Below are 19,772 nucleotides of genomic sequence, written 5' to 3'. Positions count from 1 at the left end.
CACTATTTGGAAATGATTCCTCCTCTCCACAAACAATAAAGATTATTTATAAACAGTATCCGAGTTCAGCAGCCTCTGGCTTTCCATTGCGAGCTGACAACGCTCCGAATTTTTCCTCACAGCTAAATACACTTGGTGCTGATTCTGAAAGCAGGAAAGTTTCCGCTTCGGACTTTTTTTTTTTAATAACTATTTCCAGTTCCACTTCCCTTCACCAACTCACAACAATCGCGTATCTAAAATTAATCTAGTTTGCAAAAGAGTAAAGCTCGCACATCCTGTCTCCTCTCTCCCCAAGATTCATCCTTTTAGACTTCGAGCTCACTTCTCCGGGCTCACTTTCTCCTTGACTTGTCCTTCTCCAAGTTTTTTTTTTTTTTTTTTTGCCAACAGAAGAGCTTTTCATGTAATTTCTGATGGGTTCTATTTGGGGTTTTAAAATATAAACGCCTATGGAATGTCACCCAGAGCAGGCAGCACTGCAGGACGTGGTCTCTCCAAGCGGGCAGACCTGGGATGAGGCTGTAGTTTGCCTTAAGCCCCTCTCAGAAAAGGCTACAAAGAGATGAGCTATGGGGATATGTATAAAAAATCAACTACTGAACAAACGGAAACCTCCAGAGGAGCAAAAGCAAATGGATTTTGCAGATCTTCTTGTGAGGTTTCCATTCACTAGGGATCTGAGAACCCTTGGTTTCTGCCTCACAGCCACGCTCCTAAGAGTCTTCTTGGTTTGAATTTATATACTACAGAAAATTATATACTCACATGCTGACATAGTTCATCATTATTTATAGGAGGCGCACCAGGATTTTTTCCAATAATATATTTATTACAGGTAAGACATGGCCAATCTACCCAGCAAACAGAGAACAGGTGTTTTGCTTCAATTAACGTTCAATAATTTCATCTATACTTATTCAACACCCTGCTACCAACACGGCTGTTTATCCATCAGTTGTATAAACACATTTCCATGCGCCAAGCGAGCTTAATCTCCACAACACGCTTAAATCAGCCCTTTCCTTTCCCCAGCTCTCATAACATTTGCAGAGTCCCTCAGAATCTCTTGTGAAATAGCCTGATTTTTAAAAATCATTTCTGAAAGGCAATAAAGCCGAGAAATATGACAATGTGAGCAACCAGCTCGTATTTCATGTCTGATGACACAGGGTCTTTTCATTTCAAAACCTCCCCAACTCTTAAGGAAGTTAAAAGAAGGGGGGGGGGGGGGCGAAGGAGATAGAAATGTGAAAAGTTGGAAAAAGCAGGATTTCCCCCCTCGTTCCACACAGCCCCTGTTGGTGTGAGATGCACTGGAGAGCACAGCGATCCTGCCCCACGCTGCTCACTGCGAGGGGATTTCTCTGCCTTCACCGGTTTAAACGCGAAAGGGGGGGAAGTGGAGTAACTTTGGATTAACCCCCCTGGAAAGGAGAGGAGAGTTTGCAGGTCGGTGGGGAGTACTCACCTGGTGACATTTACCCAGGGCTGGCTTGGCAAGGTCTTAGCCCAGAGGCTGGAGAGGGGCTCCCCAAGCCCTTCTCAAAGCTCACCTTGGCCGGAGCCTGCAGACTGGATCTGCTTCTCCAGCACAGGGAGGGTTTTGAGCTGGCTGGGGGGTTCTGGCTACCCTGATGGATGCAAAAATGAAAAAATAAATCTGACCTCCGGCATTAAGCTCCTGCTCTCCTTGCCCATCATCCCGACTCTCTGGATTTTTTTTTTTTAATGAAAATGGACAGCTTCCTAACAGCGTCTCTTTTAGAGGAGCTCTGGTCCTGGACATGGGGAAACGTGTCCCTTCATCAGGCTGCAGGGCAGATGCTGGTGGAAAAGGACCGCTGATGGGAATAAGGGAAAATCTAAGGCTTTGGGTGTAGGTTTTTAAGCGCCTTCATGATCTTCCAGTGTAGTAAAACACCTCTGATAGCAATTCCCCACATCCGTTTTGTGTAGGCACGGACATACGGACACTCTCGTACAGACAGAGAGAAATGGGGAATAGCTTTTTCCTTCATTTCAGGCGGCTATTAGCACCCCTCAATGTGATTATTAGCCTGTTAATATAGACTTCCATCCCTACACACTTCAGGAAGGATTCGCGATGATTTATCATTCCTAGAAATCTCTTTGCCCTTCACTTTAAATATCCTTCAATGTTGGGGTGAGAGGGAGAAGGGCGGAGGGGCAATAGATTAAAGGAGGCAAATTGATCCAGACTGTTACAGCTGAAGTCCAGATAAACATTTTTGCCGTCATCATAGAGCTCACCTTTTCCTTCATCACCATTTACGACGCCATCGGACCATCTTGCAATAAACGGATTTATCGCCATAACTTGGTCAGCCCGGCCCCGGTACCCCGCACCGTTTGGGCTGGGGCCGCACCGGGCTCTAACCCCGTGTCAATCATCCGCTTCGGCTCGAAGGAAAAAAAAACAACCTCAAATCGTCGGGTTTTTCGAAAACACATGGAAAATGCAGGCGGGGGGGTGGGTGGGTGTTGTTTGACACGCACACGCACCGTGGGCACATACATGTGCGGTGTGCGGGGGGGGACGGTGACTGAAAACGCGAGGGATTCCTTTTTTGCCCCCTTTCTTTTCCACAGGCAATAAATTCAAGGCTATAAAAATCAAAGAAAGCTAATGTAAGTTTTATTAAACTATTTAACCATCACAAGTTTAAGGCATTCTGTAACAAAGCCGGATCAGTGGCGCACTGTATTTTACTAGCCTTGTAAAGTGAAATGAAGGCTTCTGATTTCAGCAATGTGGGAAACTATTTCAGCCCAGGCAAAGCAGCCCTGAGATTCTGCCGCGAAACGCGCGAACGGACGTCCACAGGCGGAGATATTTTTAAGAAATCTATATATCTATACATAAACATAAAGTCTAAGGCAGGCTTTGGGTGCACACGGGGGTTGCGGCTCGGCAGCTTGCTGGTCGAAGTTGCAATGCCACCTCCGTGCCAGTGACATTTTAAATTTCATATTTACCCGCATTATTTTGCCGTGTTAACAATCCGTTTTCCCATCCCAGCTGGTTAATTATTTATAACACCCTCCCCACCGCTCTCGCTACCGAGATCCGTCTTTTTCTTTACAAAACGCATATATGTGTGCATCTATGTATATATGCCTGGAATGCACGCGCACGTATGTATGTATACGAAATCACGGCGGGGGGGGGCGGGTTGGTTTGTACTTATTCTCTGGGTTTTTGCTATCGTACTCTGGAGCCCGAGTGGCAAAGGATAGCTTTTATCTCTGTTCCCCCGTGATGGTTATTAAAGGCAAAGCGAGCGCATCAGCATCTTTCTTTAAAAAAAAAAAAATTAAAAAAATAAAATATGTATCCGCCCCCCCCCCCCCCCGGACCCCCTTCCCATAATATTTCAGGAGCAAATCTAGGAAGGGATATTAGCCCCGGCTCTGCCCGTTTGGTGGCTTTTCGAAACTCCTGACGTTTTGCAACATTGCATAAACATAAAACAATCCATCCTTGATATGGAATGCAAGGGCGGATGACAGCGCAGCGCAGCCCCCTCGGCTGCGATTGATTTACGCCGAGGCTGACGCTTTATCAGGCACACGAAAAAAGTTTGACCAATCATTTTGCTGGGAGCTCACAACACAGCAGCCCAACTGTACTTTGTTGGCTGGGAAGTTGGAGAAGGGGGTAGAGTACAAATCTAGATCTGTCCTATATATTTTTTTCCCTTCATTGAACCGTGCTTTGTATGATGTCTGAGAATGTCCATTTCTGGGACTCTTAGCAATTATTATGTCGACTCTATTATAAGTCATGAAAGTGAAGACTCGCCTTCAGCTAAATTTTCATCTGGGCAATATACCAGTTCCAGGCAAGCTGGGCACAATGAGCATCTAGAATTCCCCTCCTGTAGTTTTCAGCCAAAACCTCCAGTTTTCAGCGCCTCCTGGACTCCTTTGAATCCACATTCTTCTGGTACCCTTCCTGCCGTCTACCATCCATATATTCAACATCAAAGCGTCCCATCTGATAGCAGGTATCTACGGAGCTGGCTGGATCCAGTACCCAGAGCAGAGAACCTCCCCGGGCAGGGATCTGTTAAGGCAGAGCCGCTGCTGGGCCGTCCCGGGGATGTCCATAAACAGGGAACACAGGAGTACAATTTAGAAACTTCTGCTGCAAGGGAAGGGATCGTTTCCAATCAAAGGCCCAGCTTCGAGGACAATAAAGTTTGTGAAGGAAGCGAAGACAAAGACAGGACAGATCAAAGTAAGTTATAAAAGTGAGGAAGTAAACAGTATAAAAGCTGGAGGAGGTGCAATAAAAGGGGACAATGCTGCGTAAAGTTTAAAATCAGGGCTTAAAGAAAAGTCTCAGCTTGCTGATGCCAACCTAAGGGGAGAGGTGGGGAGGGGAGAGGGGTGGCATTGTCTCTGCCGGGAAATAAAAATAAAAATAAAAATGAGCGTCGTCTCTGGGCTTAAGCAGAGTCCGGGGCGGACAAAAGCTGGAGCGAGTCATCCTCTTTCCTACCGAGCACTGGCTCCGGCAGCAGAGACCACTTTAGTAAGCGGGAGGAGATCTGCGCGGGTGCGGGCGGCGGGGACGGGAAGGGCCGGGGCAGCCGGTACACGGCGGGGAGGAAGGTCGGGAAAGGGGAGCGGAGGGCGGCGGCTGGGGGAGAAGAAGCAGGAGAAGGGGGGAAAGAGGAGAAATTACGGCGGAAAAGTTCACGTGGGGGAAGTAAACAGCAGCGGGGGCTTTTCCGCGCCCGCCGCTCCGGTGAGCGCCGGCGGACGCGGGGACGGGCGGGCTCCCTCCCCAGCCCCTCCGGGTGCCGGAGGGTCTCTGTTCCTTATTCCTCGTGTTTGTTTGTTTGTTTGGGGGGGTTTAACTGTTTGTTTATTAAATGCAACGGTTCGGGGGATGAATATTTCAAAGCCACGCTCCTTCCTAGTTAAAAAAAAAAAAAAAAAAAAAAAAAGGAGGGAGGGGGGGTGCTTCCAGCTTAATTAGGTTTTATTTGTAATGTAGCCAGATTGGGGAAACAGTTAAACTTCAGCATGTGCTATTTCCGCTAGCTGGCTTGTCTTTTTTCCCCTGAAATACAGGAAAAAAAAAATCATTCGCCTTGAAAATATTTCATAGTACTATCAATAATGCTATTAATAATACTATTATTAATAATAATGATAATAATTATTATAATAATGATGATAATAATAATGCAATGGCGTTTGAGTGAGAAAGAATCGGTCTCTTCCCCTCGTGCCGACCCGGTTGGTACCTGGTTTCCATCTGAAAGGTAAACCGGAGCCAAAGCCCGAGCCGGAGGCAAAGGCAGAAACTTGGCTTCACCCCCGCCGTAAAGATTTTGCAGGGAAAGCCCAAGTTCTCCGAGCTGGCAGAGGAGCAGCCCCCGCCGAGGGCAGAACTCCTCGGAGGCTGTGCAGGAGTCTGTCATTCTTTTTCCTCTTGAATTAACTTCTATTTCCCCCCCCCCCCCAACGTGGAACAGCAACAGAGATTGCCATTGCAACCATACGATTAAAAAACCGCTATATTCTCGCCCCTCATGATTTCCTCCCCTCTGTGTGCAGGATGTTATGGTGACTTTCCCCCCCCCCCATCATTTAACTCGCACACAGACACACGGGCACACACACACTCACACACACACAAAAAGAAAGTCCTGTTCTATTGTACTGGGCAGAGATCCAGAACAAACTGCAACCGTGAGGTGAATGATTGGAGAGAATTAAATATCCAGGTTCTTGTGCTCAACGTCCCTGAAATTGAATATATAAAAATCTTGTCCAAGAAAATGTTATTAAGTTATAAGTAAGTGCAGGGACCCGCGCTAAGAGGATGCTGTGTGGTTTCTATGGCGTGTGGTTACGACGCATATTTTGTTTTAAATAATAGTTTAATTTGGGCTGACGTTGAGAGCCTGCCAGGGCTGGAAGACGGAGCTGTTTTGCAGAAAGTGCTCCCACCAATTTCCCTGACTCTTTCAATTTTTGAAAGTATTTCGCAATAATGAATCTCCGCCCTGTGTATGGCACGGGGATCTGTTAATTTATTTGCTGGATTTTAAAGAAAAGCTGTGCCAGGACCCCTTCCCCTTCGCTTTCCTGTTTAGGGATTTGTGTATAGTGACTAGATAAAGCAACACTGCCGTTTAAAATATCTTCTATTTTAACGATCCAAGATATGACCAAAAAATAAACCCAAACCGAATAAAAATCTGTTATGAAGCAGAGCCCTCCATTGCCATTAAAGGATGGGGAGCAGGATTAACAGTATCAATTATTAACAGCTTTCTTCCTCTTTAATATTTAATTCTGCATATTAGATCAAGTCAATTACATTAAGGAAATAGCCGTGCAAATTTGTAAGAGGCAGTACTTACAGGGGAAGATTAACCGGATTATTTTTTAAAAATATTCAATATATTTCATTTTACGTAGAGGAAACGTTCTGATGGCGCGCGCGTGTGTGTATGTATATATTTATAATGGTCCATTTAATTGGTGTAAAGGTTTATGGCTGCAGTCATAATTTCAGAGGAGGCAAAGGAAATAAAATAGAAATACGTGGTCTGCCTATAGCCCTTCGTTTTACTCTTTCCCGCCTCTCCACTACCCAACGGTCAGCTAATATTTGCATGTGATTAGTAAATGCTCTATTATTTACCCTAAACCCACTTCACCTTTGGGTGCCACCTTCACCACCATCGTGTCTGGGGGGGGGGAGGGATTCTGCTCCCAAAATGTTGTTTTCTCCCCCCCGCCCCCCCATGAACAAGCTAATTCCTGCAATGCCCTTTTTACAAAAGATTCCCACGCAGCTTCTCCCACACGCGAGGGTGACGGGCAGCCTCTTCTTTATTTTTGGCTGCATTTGCAGCCCTGCAAATGTCCGTGGCTCTGGATAACACTGTCCAGATCTCCGGCACCAGAGTCCCCCCAGCCCTCGGAGGATGTTTATTGTATCGAGACGGTTTTCTCGCCACAGAGCCAAAAAACCAGGCAGGATTTATGAAAGGGCCCTCCAGACCTCCTCTCTCTGCTCTTTCCCTGCGCCGTGTGTCTATAGGAGTAAATCTGGAGGCACGTGGGAAAACACACCTGAAAAAAAAAGAGAATATATAGATTTTTTTTGCATTGGTTTCTTTGTACATAGCGTGCGTAACGTGCAGATGGGCGTTATGCAAATCTATACGTGCGTGTGGGTGTTTACCTGGCATAGATGGACCTGGGGAAAAGTGGGGGGAGCTCTGCCAGCGGCACGTGTGCGCCCAAACATACGTGTGCGCACGGACACGGGTGTGCACGGAACATGGGTGTGCATGGAAACACGGGTGTGCACGGAAACATGGGTGTGCACAGACACGGGTGTGCAGAGGCATGGGTGTGCACAGACACGGGTGTGCACGGAAACATGGGTGTGCACAGACGCGGGTGTGCAAAGAAACGGGTGTGCACAGACAGGCGTGTGCACGGAAACGTGTGTGCACAGACAGGCGTGTGCACGGAAACATGGGTGTGCACAGACACGGGTGTGCATGGAAACGTGTGTGCACGGACACGGGTGTGCGCGGAGACATGGGTGTGCACGGACAGGCGTGTGCATGGAAACATGGGTGTGCACGGAAGCGTGTCTGCACAGACACGGGTGTGCAGAGGCACGGGTGTGCACAGACACGGGTGTGCAGAGGCACGGGTGTGCACAGACACGGGTGTGCACACAGGCACGGGTGTGCACAGGCACAAGTCTGTGCGTACAGAAAACACAGCCCCGCGTGTCCGCGGGTCCCAGCCCCCCCCTCCCGCCCCACTCGGGAGGGACGGGGTGCGTGTGTGGTGGGATTCGGGGTCGGGCCCCCCCAGTCTGGGCAGCCTGCGCTCGCCCCCAGGACCCCAATTTTCCTGCGGCCTCCGCTGCTGACTCCTATGGCAGGGAGCGTTTGTCAGCCGTGCGTGTGCGTTGTGTATAATCTTAATATTTGATGGCATGATTAAAACCTTCTGAGAAACACTCAAGCTGCCTCATATTGATCTTGCTGCTTTTCTTTCAGCCAACCCAGCTGCCAGCTGGCTTCACGCCCGTTCCTCCAGGAAAAAACGATGCCCTTACACCAAATACCAGACCCTGGAACTAGAGAAGGAGTTTTTATTCAATATGTACCTGACGAGGGACCGTAGACACGAAGTGGCCAGACTCCTCAACCTGAGTGAGAGACAAGTCAAAATCTGGTTTCAGAACCGAAGGATGAAAATGAAGAAAATGAACAAGGAACAGGGCAAAGAATGAAAAAGCAGAAAAGCAGCATATCCCCCCCCTTCCCCCCCCAGCTCCCAGCCTCCGCGGCCGCGCACCCCCGCTGCAGAGCTGCCAACCCCCCCACGCGAGGGGAAACCGCCCCGCTTCCCATCTCCACCTTTGCATGCGAGATGTTGCTTTTTATTCTTTTTAAAAATCTTAATATTGCCACATAGGAGGCGACTTAGCCAAAACTGCGGCTCCTTTTTGGGGACACATGCTGGGTTTTGTTTCTGTTCTCTTGTTTTCCTTCTCTATTTTTGTTTTCCCCCGTTTCTCTTTTCTTCTCCCCACAGCGTAACATAGACACAGGCTCCTGTCTGAGCAGCAGCTTGCTCTGCTTGCATTTTCTCCATGGAAAGCAAGACGGCAAATACAACTGGCCACAAACAACCCTGGCCCAAGCCCCCACCAAACCTCGCTGTCTTTCTTTATCCACGTAAGGACAATGATTCTCTACAACACCCACAACACCCCGGCGCACACACACACACTCACACTCACACACGTTGAGGTGGCCAAGGAACCAGACGATTTAATTAAACTCCTGCAAGACAGACACATTCGTAAGACTCGCGTTTAATTGCACCCAACAAATCATTTTCAATTCGCCAACTTTATACCGGGGTAGCGGGTTAAGGACAGCCCAACTCCCAACCGCGCTGGGTTCCTTTTGTTCCCCCCCCCCCCCCGCCTTTTTTTTTTTTTCTTTTAGTTTGTTTTATTATGCGGGATTTTTATTTGAATCGTGCCATGGCAGATATGTGACTTTGACCTGAAAGTTTAGTAGGATCTTTACAGGCGAACCTCCTCATCTGGTGGTTTTATACTGGGTCACTTGGAAAAGGAGAAAAGACGGGGAGGGAGGCGAGAGAGTGTGTGGGGGGCACTCTCAGAGCCGCATTGTAAATTATTTAGGAGAAAAAGGGGCGGAAGAACCCCTGCCAACTTATTCCTAACTTTTAGAGGAGAGGAAGAATGGGATTTTCTAGTTAAAAAACTACCTTAGTAGAGCTATAAGGGAGGGGAAGGTTGTGTTCTTAGTGCTAGCATATTTATAATTTATTGTGAACTGACTTTTCCTAAAGCAGTAGGCTGTTGCAGAGATAAAGTGCCAACCCTAGCCTGTGTGTATTTCTTCCCCCTCCTGTTTGCTGAGATGCTTTTAATACTTGAATGTCGCTGGGGTTTTGCTGGGGTGGGGTTGGGGTTGGGTTTTTTTTCCGCCTGCACCGAGCTCCCGGCATGTTTTCCCATTGCCACCCGCTTTCCTCCGGGGCCCGGTGCCACGCCGGGGCCGGAGCCCGCCGCCTCCCCGGGGAAGGAGCCTCGTCGGGCGGGTGGCACCGGGGGATGCGACGGCTCCGCGCTGCGGCCCCCCCCCTCATCCTCATCCCGAAGAAGCGTTTAGAGTAACAAATATAGACCTTGCTGCTCTCATGTCATGCCGGCCGGAGCTGATTTCTCATCTGACAGACCCGCTGGAGGTTTCTCCACCCCGCCCGTGCGGGACCGGTTTCCCTTTATCTCTGTAAGACTTAACTTTGTTTTGGGAAGGGGGGGGAGGGGGGGAGGGAGGCGGGAAAGGGGGGGTCAGGGGGTTTAGTACCAGTTGCTTATATGGTGGGTATTGTAAACTGTGTTTGTGGTTGTGTTTCTGTGAATGTTGAAGCTCGTTTTCTGTTTCTACTGTGGCTTTTGAAAGTCTGCGAAGAGTTCTGCAGTTGATAGTGGATGGAAAATATCGAAATAAACCTCTCTCGTTTTCTTCGTGTGCAAATTTGTATATTTAGCTGCCAGGAGGCTTTCTAGGAACAAGGCGAGTGTAAGGTGGCTTGTTTTAATAGGGCGGGGGAGAAAAAATAGAGAAAAGAAATTTATTTCTGCTGTATATCTGAACGAACCAGTGCAGATCTGATTTCAGAGGCGACTGACTTGCATATCCTTAGAGTCAGGTTTTGTGAGACCACTTTTATCTGCTGAACAGAGATTGCTCTGGCAAGAAGCGATAGGCAGATTTGCGTTTTTGGACAGTGTTCCTGCCCTTTTTTTTTTTCTCCCCCCCCCCCCCCCCCCCATGATCCAGAGATAAGAACCAAGTAGCTGCGCCTCGGGGCACTGAAATTTCCACCCTCAATTCCTCTTGAAAGGGGTTAAAAAAAAAAATAATCTTCCACTCGGTAAGAAACCAGACCTTAAGAGTTTAAGACCATTCCTCAGAAAGTGGTGGTGTTTTGGGTTTTTTTTAATGCCTAGACTTTCTCATGTAAAACTTTCCATCATGAAGTAGCTCCTTGGGGGCTTCAAAATTTAACTGTTCTGTTGCCGGAGGGAGTTAAATGGAACCAAACTTCACCCTGCGGCAAAGCCCCTCATCTCCTTCCTCGAAACTCAATTAAGAAAAGCAGTTTCGGAGACATTTTGAGCTGGGGGGGAAAAAAATTGGTGGCAGCAGGATCCTTTCTCTGAATCCGGATTTATTTACAAAAAAAAAAAAAAAAAAAAAAAAGAAAAGAAAAAAGGTAGTGGGTTGAAAAAGATGATTTGGCTGCGTTTAAACTGGGCAGTCAAATTTTTTCAGTGTTGTTTGATTCTTCTCAAGGATGGATGAATTTCAAATCTGCTTCATGCTGAATTGATATATTCCTCATAGCTCGAACCGAGTACGGACTTGCCTAAATCCTCATTACTATATTTTTCAGAAGCGTATCCGTGACTTAATTGATGTTTGCAGCCATCGGCCACGAGGATTTAGAGACCTTTTTCACCTTCCTTAGAATTGTGGTAAAGAGCGGATATTTTTAAGACGACAATATAAGGTTCTTTTTAAATAGAATTTAAAATGTTAGTTCATTTTATTAGGAAATATGCTTACTTTAAAAATGTTGGAAAAACTGTCTTCTGTAGCATCAGCCCGGATGTATTTTCCAGAGATGTTTAATGCTCCAGAATAAAAATCGATTTTAGAACAACAGCACCTATATGTCATTGTGTTATACTGCTTCATCTAAAATTTCAGAAATATTTTCATTGTGTTTTCCTGCGTTCTTTAGTGGCTCGTTAAGTGTATTATAAGAATCAATTTTTGCTTAGGTTCCAAAAAAAATGTCCAGAGACAAATGGAAATCATTCCTCTCCAGTGTAGCAAGTGCTTACTTGGTCCCACTCAAACTTGCTGCGTTTCTAAATTATTTTTTAATTATTTTACTTTTTAAATTGCATCTCGTTCATCTCTGCTTACATTTACCGGTGGTCGCTTGTTTGTTCGCCTGTTTATGTGTTTGTTTTTGAGAGTTTAACCTTTAAATTCCCGCATCAGCCTTAGGGGACCAGAAGTAAAGGCGCCGAGTGGACGGGCTTTATTTGACTTTCTTTGGTTTATTCCCCTACCGCCCAAGGAAAACGTTGCTAAAGAAAAATCAGAAACTCAAAACAAACAGTGGGAAACCCCACCCCGCTTTCCCTGCTTGGCATCACCTCGGATTTGACACGCGGTTCCTTTTTCCAAGGGCTCAATGAGCGGTTCCTATAATTCCCTCTCTAAATTCGTTTGACGTTTTATTGCTCATGAAGAAATACAAGCGCTTGGAAAGTGTTTCTATCTCTATATTTAAAAAACAAACAAACCCTAAGACCTGCTCAGCCCTGCAGGAAGCAGGTAGTGAGAAATATAACCGAGAATCTCTTTCCACTAATTTTTAACATAATGGGGGCTCTAAAGGGCAATATTTCACTGCTTTAAAAAAAATCCTTTCTTTGGGGCAGCTCTGAAAAGAAAACAAAAGAAGAAGAGAGATATTTGGAGCTTACTGGGGGAAGAGAGAGAAAGGGAAGTAACTTGTCATAAAAAAAAGGAAAATTCAGTGCAGTGTGCTGCAATAAAAGAATATGACCGCTATAAAACTTTATAGGGTATAAATTTCTGAAGGTTAAGGAACTAAACGGCTGTAAAGCAAACAGTGCAAGAAAACTTTCAGGAACTCCTAAATTACTACAACGACTTGGGAATGTGGGGAAACCCAACGTGTAAATGCTCTTGTTTCTGCTTCAGTCGCATACAAAGTTCCCCTCCTTCCCCCCCCCGCCTTAAGGGAGGGGGGTAGTTAAAAAATAAGGGGGGGGAGAGGGAGAGAAAAGGTGGGGAGGGACTTTTGCTAATTTATTCTTCTCTTGCAGATGCCGTGAAAATCCAGCGCTCTGGATGATTCCCTTTGTTCTTTTTTTTTCTTCTTCTTCTTTTTTTTTTTTTCTTTCTTTTTCCTTTAAAGCAATTCCAGGCTGCCAGAACGCTGAGCCATGCACACAACAACAACAACACACACACACAGAGGCACCCCCCACACTCACACACTCGAAGTTCTGGCGAGACGTCTGGGCTTGGGAAGCTCTTTATCGGTTTACAGCTCTGGCCTTCCCCCTCCAGAGCAGAATGACCAATTGTTTAGTCTCGGAATTTGAAACAATAGTGGTTTTCAAAAGCAAACCCATTTTTCCCCTCTTTTATTGCCGGGTAGAGCGACTGGATGGCGGAGCTTTCTGCGCGTAAAACCCCGCGCTGCGGGGCGAGGCGGAGGACCCCGATTTTCCTTTTTCTCCCTCTTTCCCCCCTCCCCTCCCCCCGCTTTTCCCCCGTTTTATTTCCCCAGGTCCGAGGGGGGACACCCCCTTCCCCCCCCCTTTTTTTTTAGCCCCCTCCCCAAGGAACCCTCTCCCCCAACTCGCCGGGGCGCAGGCTGCAGCGCCGCGCCGCGCCGCGAGGTGGCGCCCTTGCTCCACGTTAGACGCGCGTCACCCCGCGCTCGGCCGCGGGGCTCCGCGTAACACCTTGATGTCATCAGCGACGGCAAGCGGGCTGGGTGCTGGCCGGCACGAATAATCCCGAGGCATAAAATAGAGGGTTAATTATAGCGATTTTGCCCATTTTCTAGGTTACAACTATTTTTTTCCCCCGCGAGGGTAAATGACGTGAGGCTTGGGGGAAAAAAAAAAGAAGAGTTAAGCTGGAGGTTCCGTGCTGGGATGCGGTGAGAGGTGGGACACGCATCTAGCTGAAATGTTCATTTAAAGGGGAGAAAAAAAAACACAAAACCCTGGGGTTTTGTCTTTTCTACTTGGGGTGGAGGTGGGAGGAGAGCTTAATTATCTCCAAAGTGAAGATTTACGTTTGCCGGACTGGAAAAGAGAGGGGCTCGAAGATTTCGGGGAGAAAGGCGCACACAGAATCAGGACATTTGTCCCTGGCTCTTTACCTCAGCCGTTGGGATGATCTGCACTTTCTCGGCTCTTTATTTTATATGTTTTAGATTCATAACCATCGCTGAACCCCCCCCCCCACCCCAGTATATGCTTTTTAGAAGTCGAACGGTTAATTTTTGGTACACTTGCTCCGTCTTTTGATAATGCTACTGTTCTTTGCCCAAGGTCTTTGCTTAATATGTTTGGAAATATTTTTAAATGTTACAAAACAGTAAATTAATCCAAAATGCTCCTAACTTACCACGTTTTGTGATACGTATAAATACTCCACTGACGCAGCAGCAGCAAAAATGTAAACTTTTAACCCCGTTAGTTCACTTTTATTTTGGCCTTTGTTTCTTCAAAATTACGAGACCAAAATTATTCAGACGTTCCCGTCCTTCAGCTAATAATTTAGCTACAAATACCATAGAGAGGAATGGTGGCAATAATTTCAATGTAGGTTTTCTTTCAAATTGTTATAAACAAGTATTTTCTGAATAAACGTTTCTCCACCAGAAAATACGCCCGTTCCCCAATAAGCAGCATTCTGGGGAAGAACGTAACAAATTAAACCGATACACACACGAGAGCAGGGTGCGAAATGTTGTTTTCAAAAGCAAAGTTTACGCACCTCAAGACTCTGCTTAAATGCTGCGAGATGAAATCCAAATGTAAAGAGAAATAGATGGGGAAAATAAGGAAAAAATCCTGCCCTTGTGCATTCAGTGAAATGCAGAGCAGTGAAAAGTTAAGGTTTACCTAGGAAAGGGTTTGGGGTTCTTTTTTTTTTCCTTCTGAATTCCTAATAAATCTTTCCTCCGCTGGGTATTTATAAATTATCTTCTCCCTCCCAGACACACACACATCCCCACTTGTTTTTTCTTATAATAGAAACATTTTCCTTTCATCAGGAATCTGAGTACAGTAGATGAATGATTTAAGATCAGCCATTGATTTCTGGTGCATTGGTGAGTTACCATCACATCACGACCATAAAATTCTCCCGCACTTGATAAAAACGTTAACTTCCAAGAACAACTTCACTCCCGCCTTCTTGGGGTCCACGTATGAACGGGAATTCCTGCTATTTTCTACTTTACAAACTCGAATAGATGGGAGCATGCCTCTAAATACACAGAGAAGAAGACAGCTTCTTTTCTAAAAATACTTTAGTCGATTCAATTCTTTTTTTTTTTTTTCCCCCGCTTTCTTGAAAATTCCAGCACCGAGCATCCCCACGCCAAGCTGCAAAGCCCTATTTACTTCTGTGCACCATTTCTGGGGTTTTATGTTCAAAGATGAAACCAAAATCTGCTCAATCGACAATAAAAGTGTTGAGAAAAATAAAATGTTAACTTGTCTTTTAAGGAGGGGGAAAAGCCTTAATTATACCACTGCAAGTACTCCAACAACAATAATTACTTGAAAAGGCTCTTAGACTCGACTGAAATTATCCCTACACAAAATAAAGGAAACGTATTTACTTAAATTATTTCTCTAAGGATGGTTTTAAAGTTTTATTCCGTTACTATCTTTGTTTTCTTTCTCCCTTTCTTTCCCTCTCTCTTTCTTTCCCTCTTAACTCCCTGCCTATTCCCACCGCCAATTTTAATTCAAGTCTTTTTTTCCCAAAGCCCTGGCAAGGCAGACTAACCGAAACATCTCAACTTTTTCCTCTTTTCCATGCTGTGGAGGTTGAAAATTGTCCCTCGGTTGAAGGCAGGCAGGAGTGAAACCGTCTTTAATTCACCTTTCTCGTGTCCAAACAGCTCGGATGCAATGGGAAGCAGCAGAAATCTAGCCAGGGCAAAGGAAGAAAAAAGATTAAAGAATAGAGGTTTAAAAGAGTGTCTTTAACTCCTATCGAAGGTGGAAGGATTGGGGAACATAGGTGGCATGGCGAGGGGCTTGGAGGGGCGTCGTGGGTGTCAGGCAGGCTGGGGCACGTTTGCCTTGGGAGGGTTTGGGGTGGTTATTAGCTGAAATACGCCTCGGTAATATTTGCTGACTGCGATAAATGAATTTCAAAATCTACCCCCTGTGTGTTTAGCTGGTGGAAAATTGCAGCGTTGGCATCTTAGGGGTAAGTTTGCTCCGTTGTTACCAAATGCCAATAAAAGAGAAAGCCTCTCTCCTCTCTCCCTTACCCCCCCCCCCCTTCTCCCCAGTTTTCATTAGAAGTATCAGGGGGAAAAAAAAAAAAGAAAAAAAAAGAAAAAAAATTGAAGTTATTGAGGAGGGGGTGAGGTAGGGAACAGCCATCAGCTACTGACCATAAAGGTTCTGCTCGGGGTGCGATAAGCGACACAATACTTTTAGTTGGCAGCATCCCCCCCCCTTGAACAAGTCCTCGGCGGGGGGGGCGGCAGGGAGGGGGCTGCGGGAGAGCCACCAAAAGCCGGCGTTATATATGAAAAACTATAATCATTTTAATTCAATATTGACACCTCACCATCTCGCTGTAATGCGGACGGGTCCAATCGAAACCTCTGGTTTATAGCAGTAGAGGAACGAACTCGTAAAATCCTAACGGCTTTTATGTAGTGCGGTATAAACAACAACAACATCCCCGGCTTTATGGCGTTTTATAGTTTGTTAAACAGTTTACAGCCTTTTTTGGGGCTATTACAAATGCAATTCCCTTCATGTGATAGTTAAACCTTTATCAATAATAAGGAAATTGATCATTAAAATGTTAAATATGACTACCTCGTTTGTTTTAAAATATGTTTAGGGTAAGAAGCTGTATGATTTGATAACTTGTATTAAAATACCAATTACATTTATAGGACCTTTTAAAACTGGTAGCAATTAAATCGTGTTCTTTTACAGTTTTCCAAAGCGACCCTGACATTTAAAAAGGCTAAAACTGCCTCGTTAAAATTTTGAAATTAACGACTGCGAGCGCTTCTCTTTAATTTTCCAACACTCCCCAAAAATCAATCTTTTGGGTGGTCTAGGTATGTGATTTGTTGTGAGGCGAGCGATATCTCATTAATGTAGGTAGTTAAACATATTTAATCCGTATATTCACCCCACCTCCTTCTCCCTTCCCCTCTCGCTCCCTCTCTCTCTCGCTCGCTCGCTCCCTCTCCCTCTCTCGCTCCCCCTCGCTTGCTTTTCCTTCTTTATTCTCTCACACTCTTCCTTTCACAATCATGCGGTGCAGAGTCCGTGTGGAGTAAGGAGAAGCCAATAGGATGAGGTTTTGGTAATAGATGCAAATGATCATGAAAAGACACTGCAAAATATGAAACAACTCATTTGCGCTGAAGTAAATCACTGAAAACTGTTTATGAACTGGCATCTCTTCTTGGAAATGTAAAGCGAGAACTCTTTAAGTGGCGATTTTTTTTTTTTTTTTAGGGGTGGGGGGGAGGAAAGAATTCAATATCATGCAGGCTTAGAGTTTTGATTATATCCTCCTTTTATATTCCTGGAAATCACAAACTGTCGTTGCTTAGCATCTTAGCGCTTTCTTTTTTTGCTAATAGATTCCCGTGGTCTGGTTTGGTTGGCTTCTTTTTTTTTTTTTTTTTTTTTTTTCCTCCCCTTTTCTTCCTCCTCCAAACAAATATTCTTATTTAAATTAAAATGAGCTCTTATTTTGTCAACTCACTCTTCTCCAAATACAAAACCGGGGACTCCTTGCGTCCCAACTACTATGACTGTGGGTTCGCTCAGGATCTTGGGGGCAGACCCACGGTGGTGTACGGACCCAGCACGGGGGGCACCTTCCAGCATCCGACCCAAATCCAGGAGTTCTACCACGGAGCATCCTCACTCTCCAGCTCCCCTTACCAACAGAATCCCTGCGCCGTGGCGTGCCATGGGGACCCCGGCAACTTCTATGGCTACGACCCCTTGCAAAGGCAGAGCCTCTTCAGCGCCCAGGAGTCGGACTTGGTGCAGTACACGGACTGCAAGCTTGCTGCCAGCGGCCTTGGAGAGGAGGCGGAGAGCTCGGAGCAGAGCCCTTCTCCGACCCAGCTTTTCCCTTGGATGCGACCGCAAGGTGAGGCGAGATGGAGAGGACAGCGAGGAGGCATTGCCTGAGCCCATAAAGTAGCCCGCTTGCTTGCTTTCTGCCCCTCTTGCTTGCTTGCTTTCTTTCGCTCCCTTTTTCTTCCCCAGTGACTGTATTTTACTGCTTTATGGGGGTAAACTTTTGCACTTGTAAATTGCTTTATAGTTTAATTACCCTGAAGGAGACCTTTTCTTCTGGGGGCTGAGCGAGCCGGGCTTTCTGTGGAAGGAAGCGTCCTTAAAGTTTATGGCACTTTTATAGCCTTAAAAAGCCCCTTCATTTTTGTTTTGCGTTTGATTTGGGATTTCGCTGGTGCTCCTTGCTCTCCCCGGGCTGCGGCTCTTTTATTTTTTCGTGTGTGGGTTTTTTTTTTTTTGCGGAATCCCACAGAGCCGGGCTCTGTTGTTGTTGTTGTGGTGGTTCGGGTAATAATAAGTGTGCAAGTGCAGGCTTTAGCTGGGCTGCTCGGAGTGGGCTGGTGGGTGACCCCCCCCTCCCCTGCCACCATCACCCCTTTCCTTTATAACCATCTTCCCTTTTATAATATTCTACAGGAGCCTTTCCCTCTCCCTGTTTGCTTCCTGCCTTTGCTCCTGCGAGTCCTTTCTTCCTCCCCCTCCCCTGCCTCTGTGTGTGTGTGTGAGTGTGTGTGCGCGGGTGTGAGTGTGTGTGCGCGGGTGTGAGTGTGTGTGCGCGGGTGTGAGCGGGTGTGAGCCTGTGTGGGAGCGGGTGTGAGCCTGTGTGTGCCTATTCCCGAGCCTGGTTTATGTATCTTTCAACCTCCTTCTCTTCTTCCCCTCTTCCACCCAACCTTTGCAATTCCCCAGCAGCCGCTGGACGGAGGAGGGGGAGGCAAACCTACAGCCGCTACCAGACGCTGGAACTGGAGAAGGAATTTCTATTTAATCCCTACCTGACCCGAAAACGGAGGATCGAGGTCTCGCATGCCCTGGGATTGACAGAAAGGCAGGTCAAAATCTGGTTCCAGAACAGGAGGATGAAATGGAAAAAGGAAAACAACAAAGACAAGTTTCCCAGCAGCAAATGCGAGCAGGAAGAACTGGAAAAACAGAAAATGGAAAGAGCCCAGGAGGTGGACGAGGAAGGGGAAGCACAGAAGGCGGACAAGAAATAAAAGGATTTTTAAGGACTGAAAGGCAAGCGCTGCTGGGGTGGAAGAGCCCCTGAGCCCCACGTTAATGGCAGTTAATGTAAGGGAGGGGTGGGAAAAAAACCAACAATGCATAGAAAAGAGAAAGGAAAAAAAAAAAAACCCTTTTATTGCTGTAAAACAATATAGCTGTGAGCACCACTTTCCTGATTATCCTTTGATACAATGAACAGTATGCAAAAGTGATCGGGAGGTCTCTCCTGCCTTTTGCCAGTTATTAACTAGTGGTAGTGTAACGCAATAGCTTATGTAAAACATGACTGTGAAATTCTCTCTCTCTCTCTGTCTTTCTCTCTGTCTCTCTCTTCTTTCCTGGGGGGTGGGTTGGTTAACATAGCTTTCAATGCTATAGGAGTTACGTGAAATTACATTTGTGCACTTTTTTTTGGTTGTTTATTTTCCACCTTTTTTGTTGTGGTTTATCTGTATGTACTGGAGGTAGCTATTGAAACAAACATCCCAACAACATGAAACTGCCTATTTATGCTATAGTTATCTCTCTCTCTCTCTCTTTCTCTCTCTTTACTTTCCTTACTTCTATTCTGTTCTTTGGTTCGGAATTTTCTTTTTTTTTTTTTTTTTACAATTTTTGAATGTCTCTTCCAAAAAAAAGGGAAAAAAAGAAAAAAAAAAGACAAGAAAAAAAGCGTTTTTCTCTCCTTTAGTTAGCATGCGCACAGTGAAGCAAGTTGTAAAGTGATCTTTAGGTTAACTGTGAAAAAGAATGTATACTGTATACGTGAATTACTTTATTGGGGGAACTAATGATATATTTTGTTGTTCTTTCATCACTTTGTTCTATTGTCTAAACCTGGAAGCGGCGGAAGAAAGTTACAATAAAGTTTACAAGCGAGAATTCCGTGACATCATTCTTTTACCCTGCTCCATTTCCTCCAGGACCACTTTGATAGAAAGGAAATAAAAGTCAATTGTGTCGGAGCTGCAGCCCTGGCCATCAAAGACTTCTGTGCCTGGAGAGATGCTGGCGGGCTGGCTCGCTGCTGGGCCGGGCGGAG

At 45.9% G+C, this 19,772-nt stretch overlaps 2 protein-coding genes across 3 annotated transcripts; both read left to right on the top strand.

The window, feature by feature from the left end:
* The first annotated feature begins 3,756 nt into the window (after nucleotides 1-3,756).
* HOXB9 (homeobox B9) lies at nucleotides 3,757-8,311 on the top strand. The gene is made up of 2 exons (XM_072886113.1): nucleotides 3,757-4,264; nucleotides 8,076-8,311. The coding sequence occupies exons 1-2, from the start codon at nucleotides 3,757-3,759 to the stop codon at nucleotides 8,309-8,311; spliced, it is 744 nt and encodes a 247-aa protein (XP_072742214.1).
* An 8,841-nt stretch (nucleotides 8,312-17,152) lies between these two features.
* On the top strand, nucleotides 17,153-18,720 carry HOXB8 (homeobox B8). 2 transcript variants are annotated; one of them, XM_072885981.1, is made up of 2 exons: nucleotides 17,153-17,573; nucleotides 18,416-18,720. In XM_072885981.1, the coding sequence occupies exons 1-2, from the start codon at nucleotides 17,153-17,155 to the stop codon at nucleotides 18,718-18,720; spliced, it is 726 nt and encodes a 241-aa protein (XP_072742082.1). The 2 variants fall into 2 exon arrangements, with proteins under 2 accessions (XP_072742082.1, XP_072742081.1); XM_072885980.1 differs by having other exon boundaries at nucleotides 18,413-18,720.
* Nucleotides 18,721-19,772: the final 1,052 nt, after the last annotated feature.

This window comes from Ciconia boyciana, chromosome 22, assembly GCF_034638445.1.
Source record: "Ciconia boyciana chromosome 22, ASM3463844v1, whole genome shotgun sequence".
Classification (NCBI taxonomy): Eukaryota; Metazoa; Chordata; class Aves; order Ciconiiformes; family Ciconiidae; genus Ciconia; species Ciconia boyciana.
This window is presented reverse-complemented; position numbering and strand designations above follow the sequence as displayed.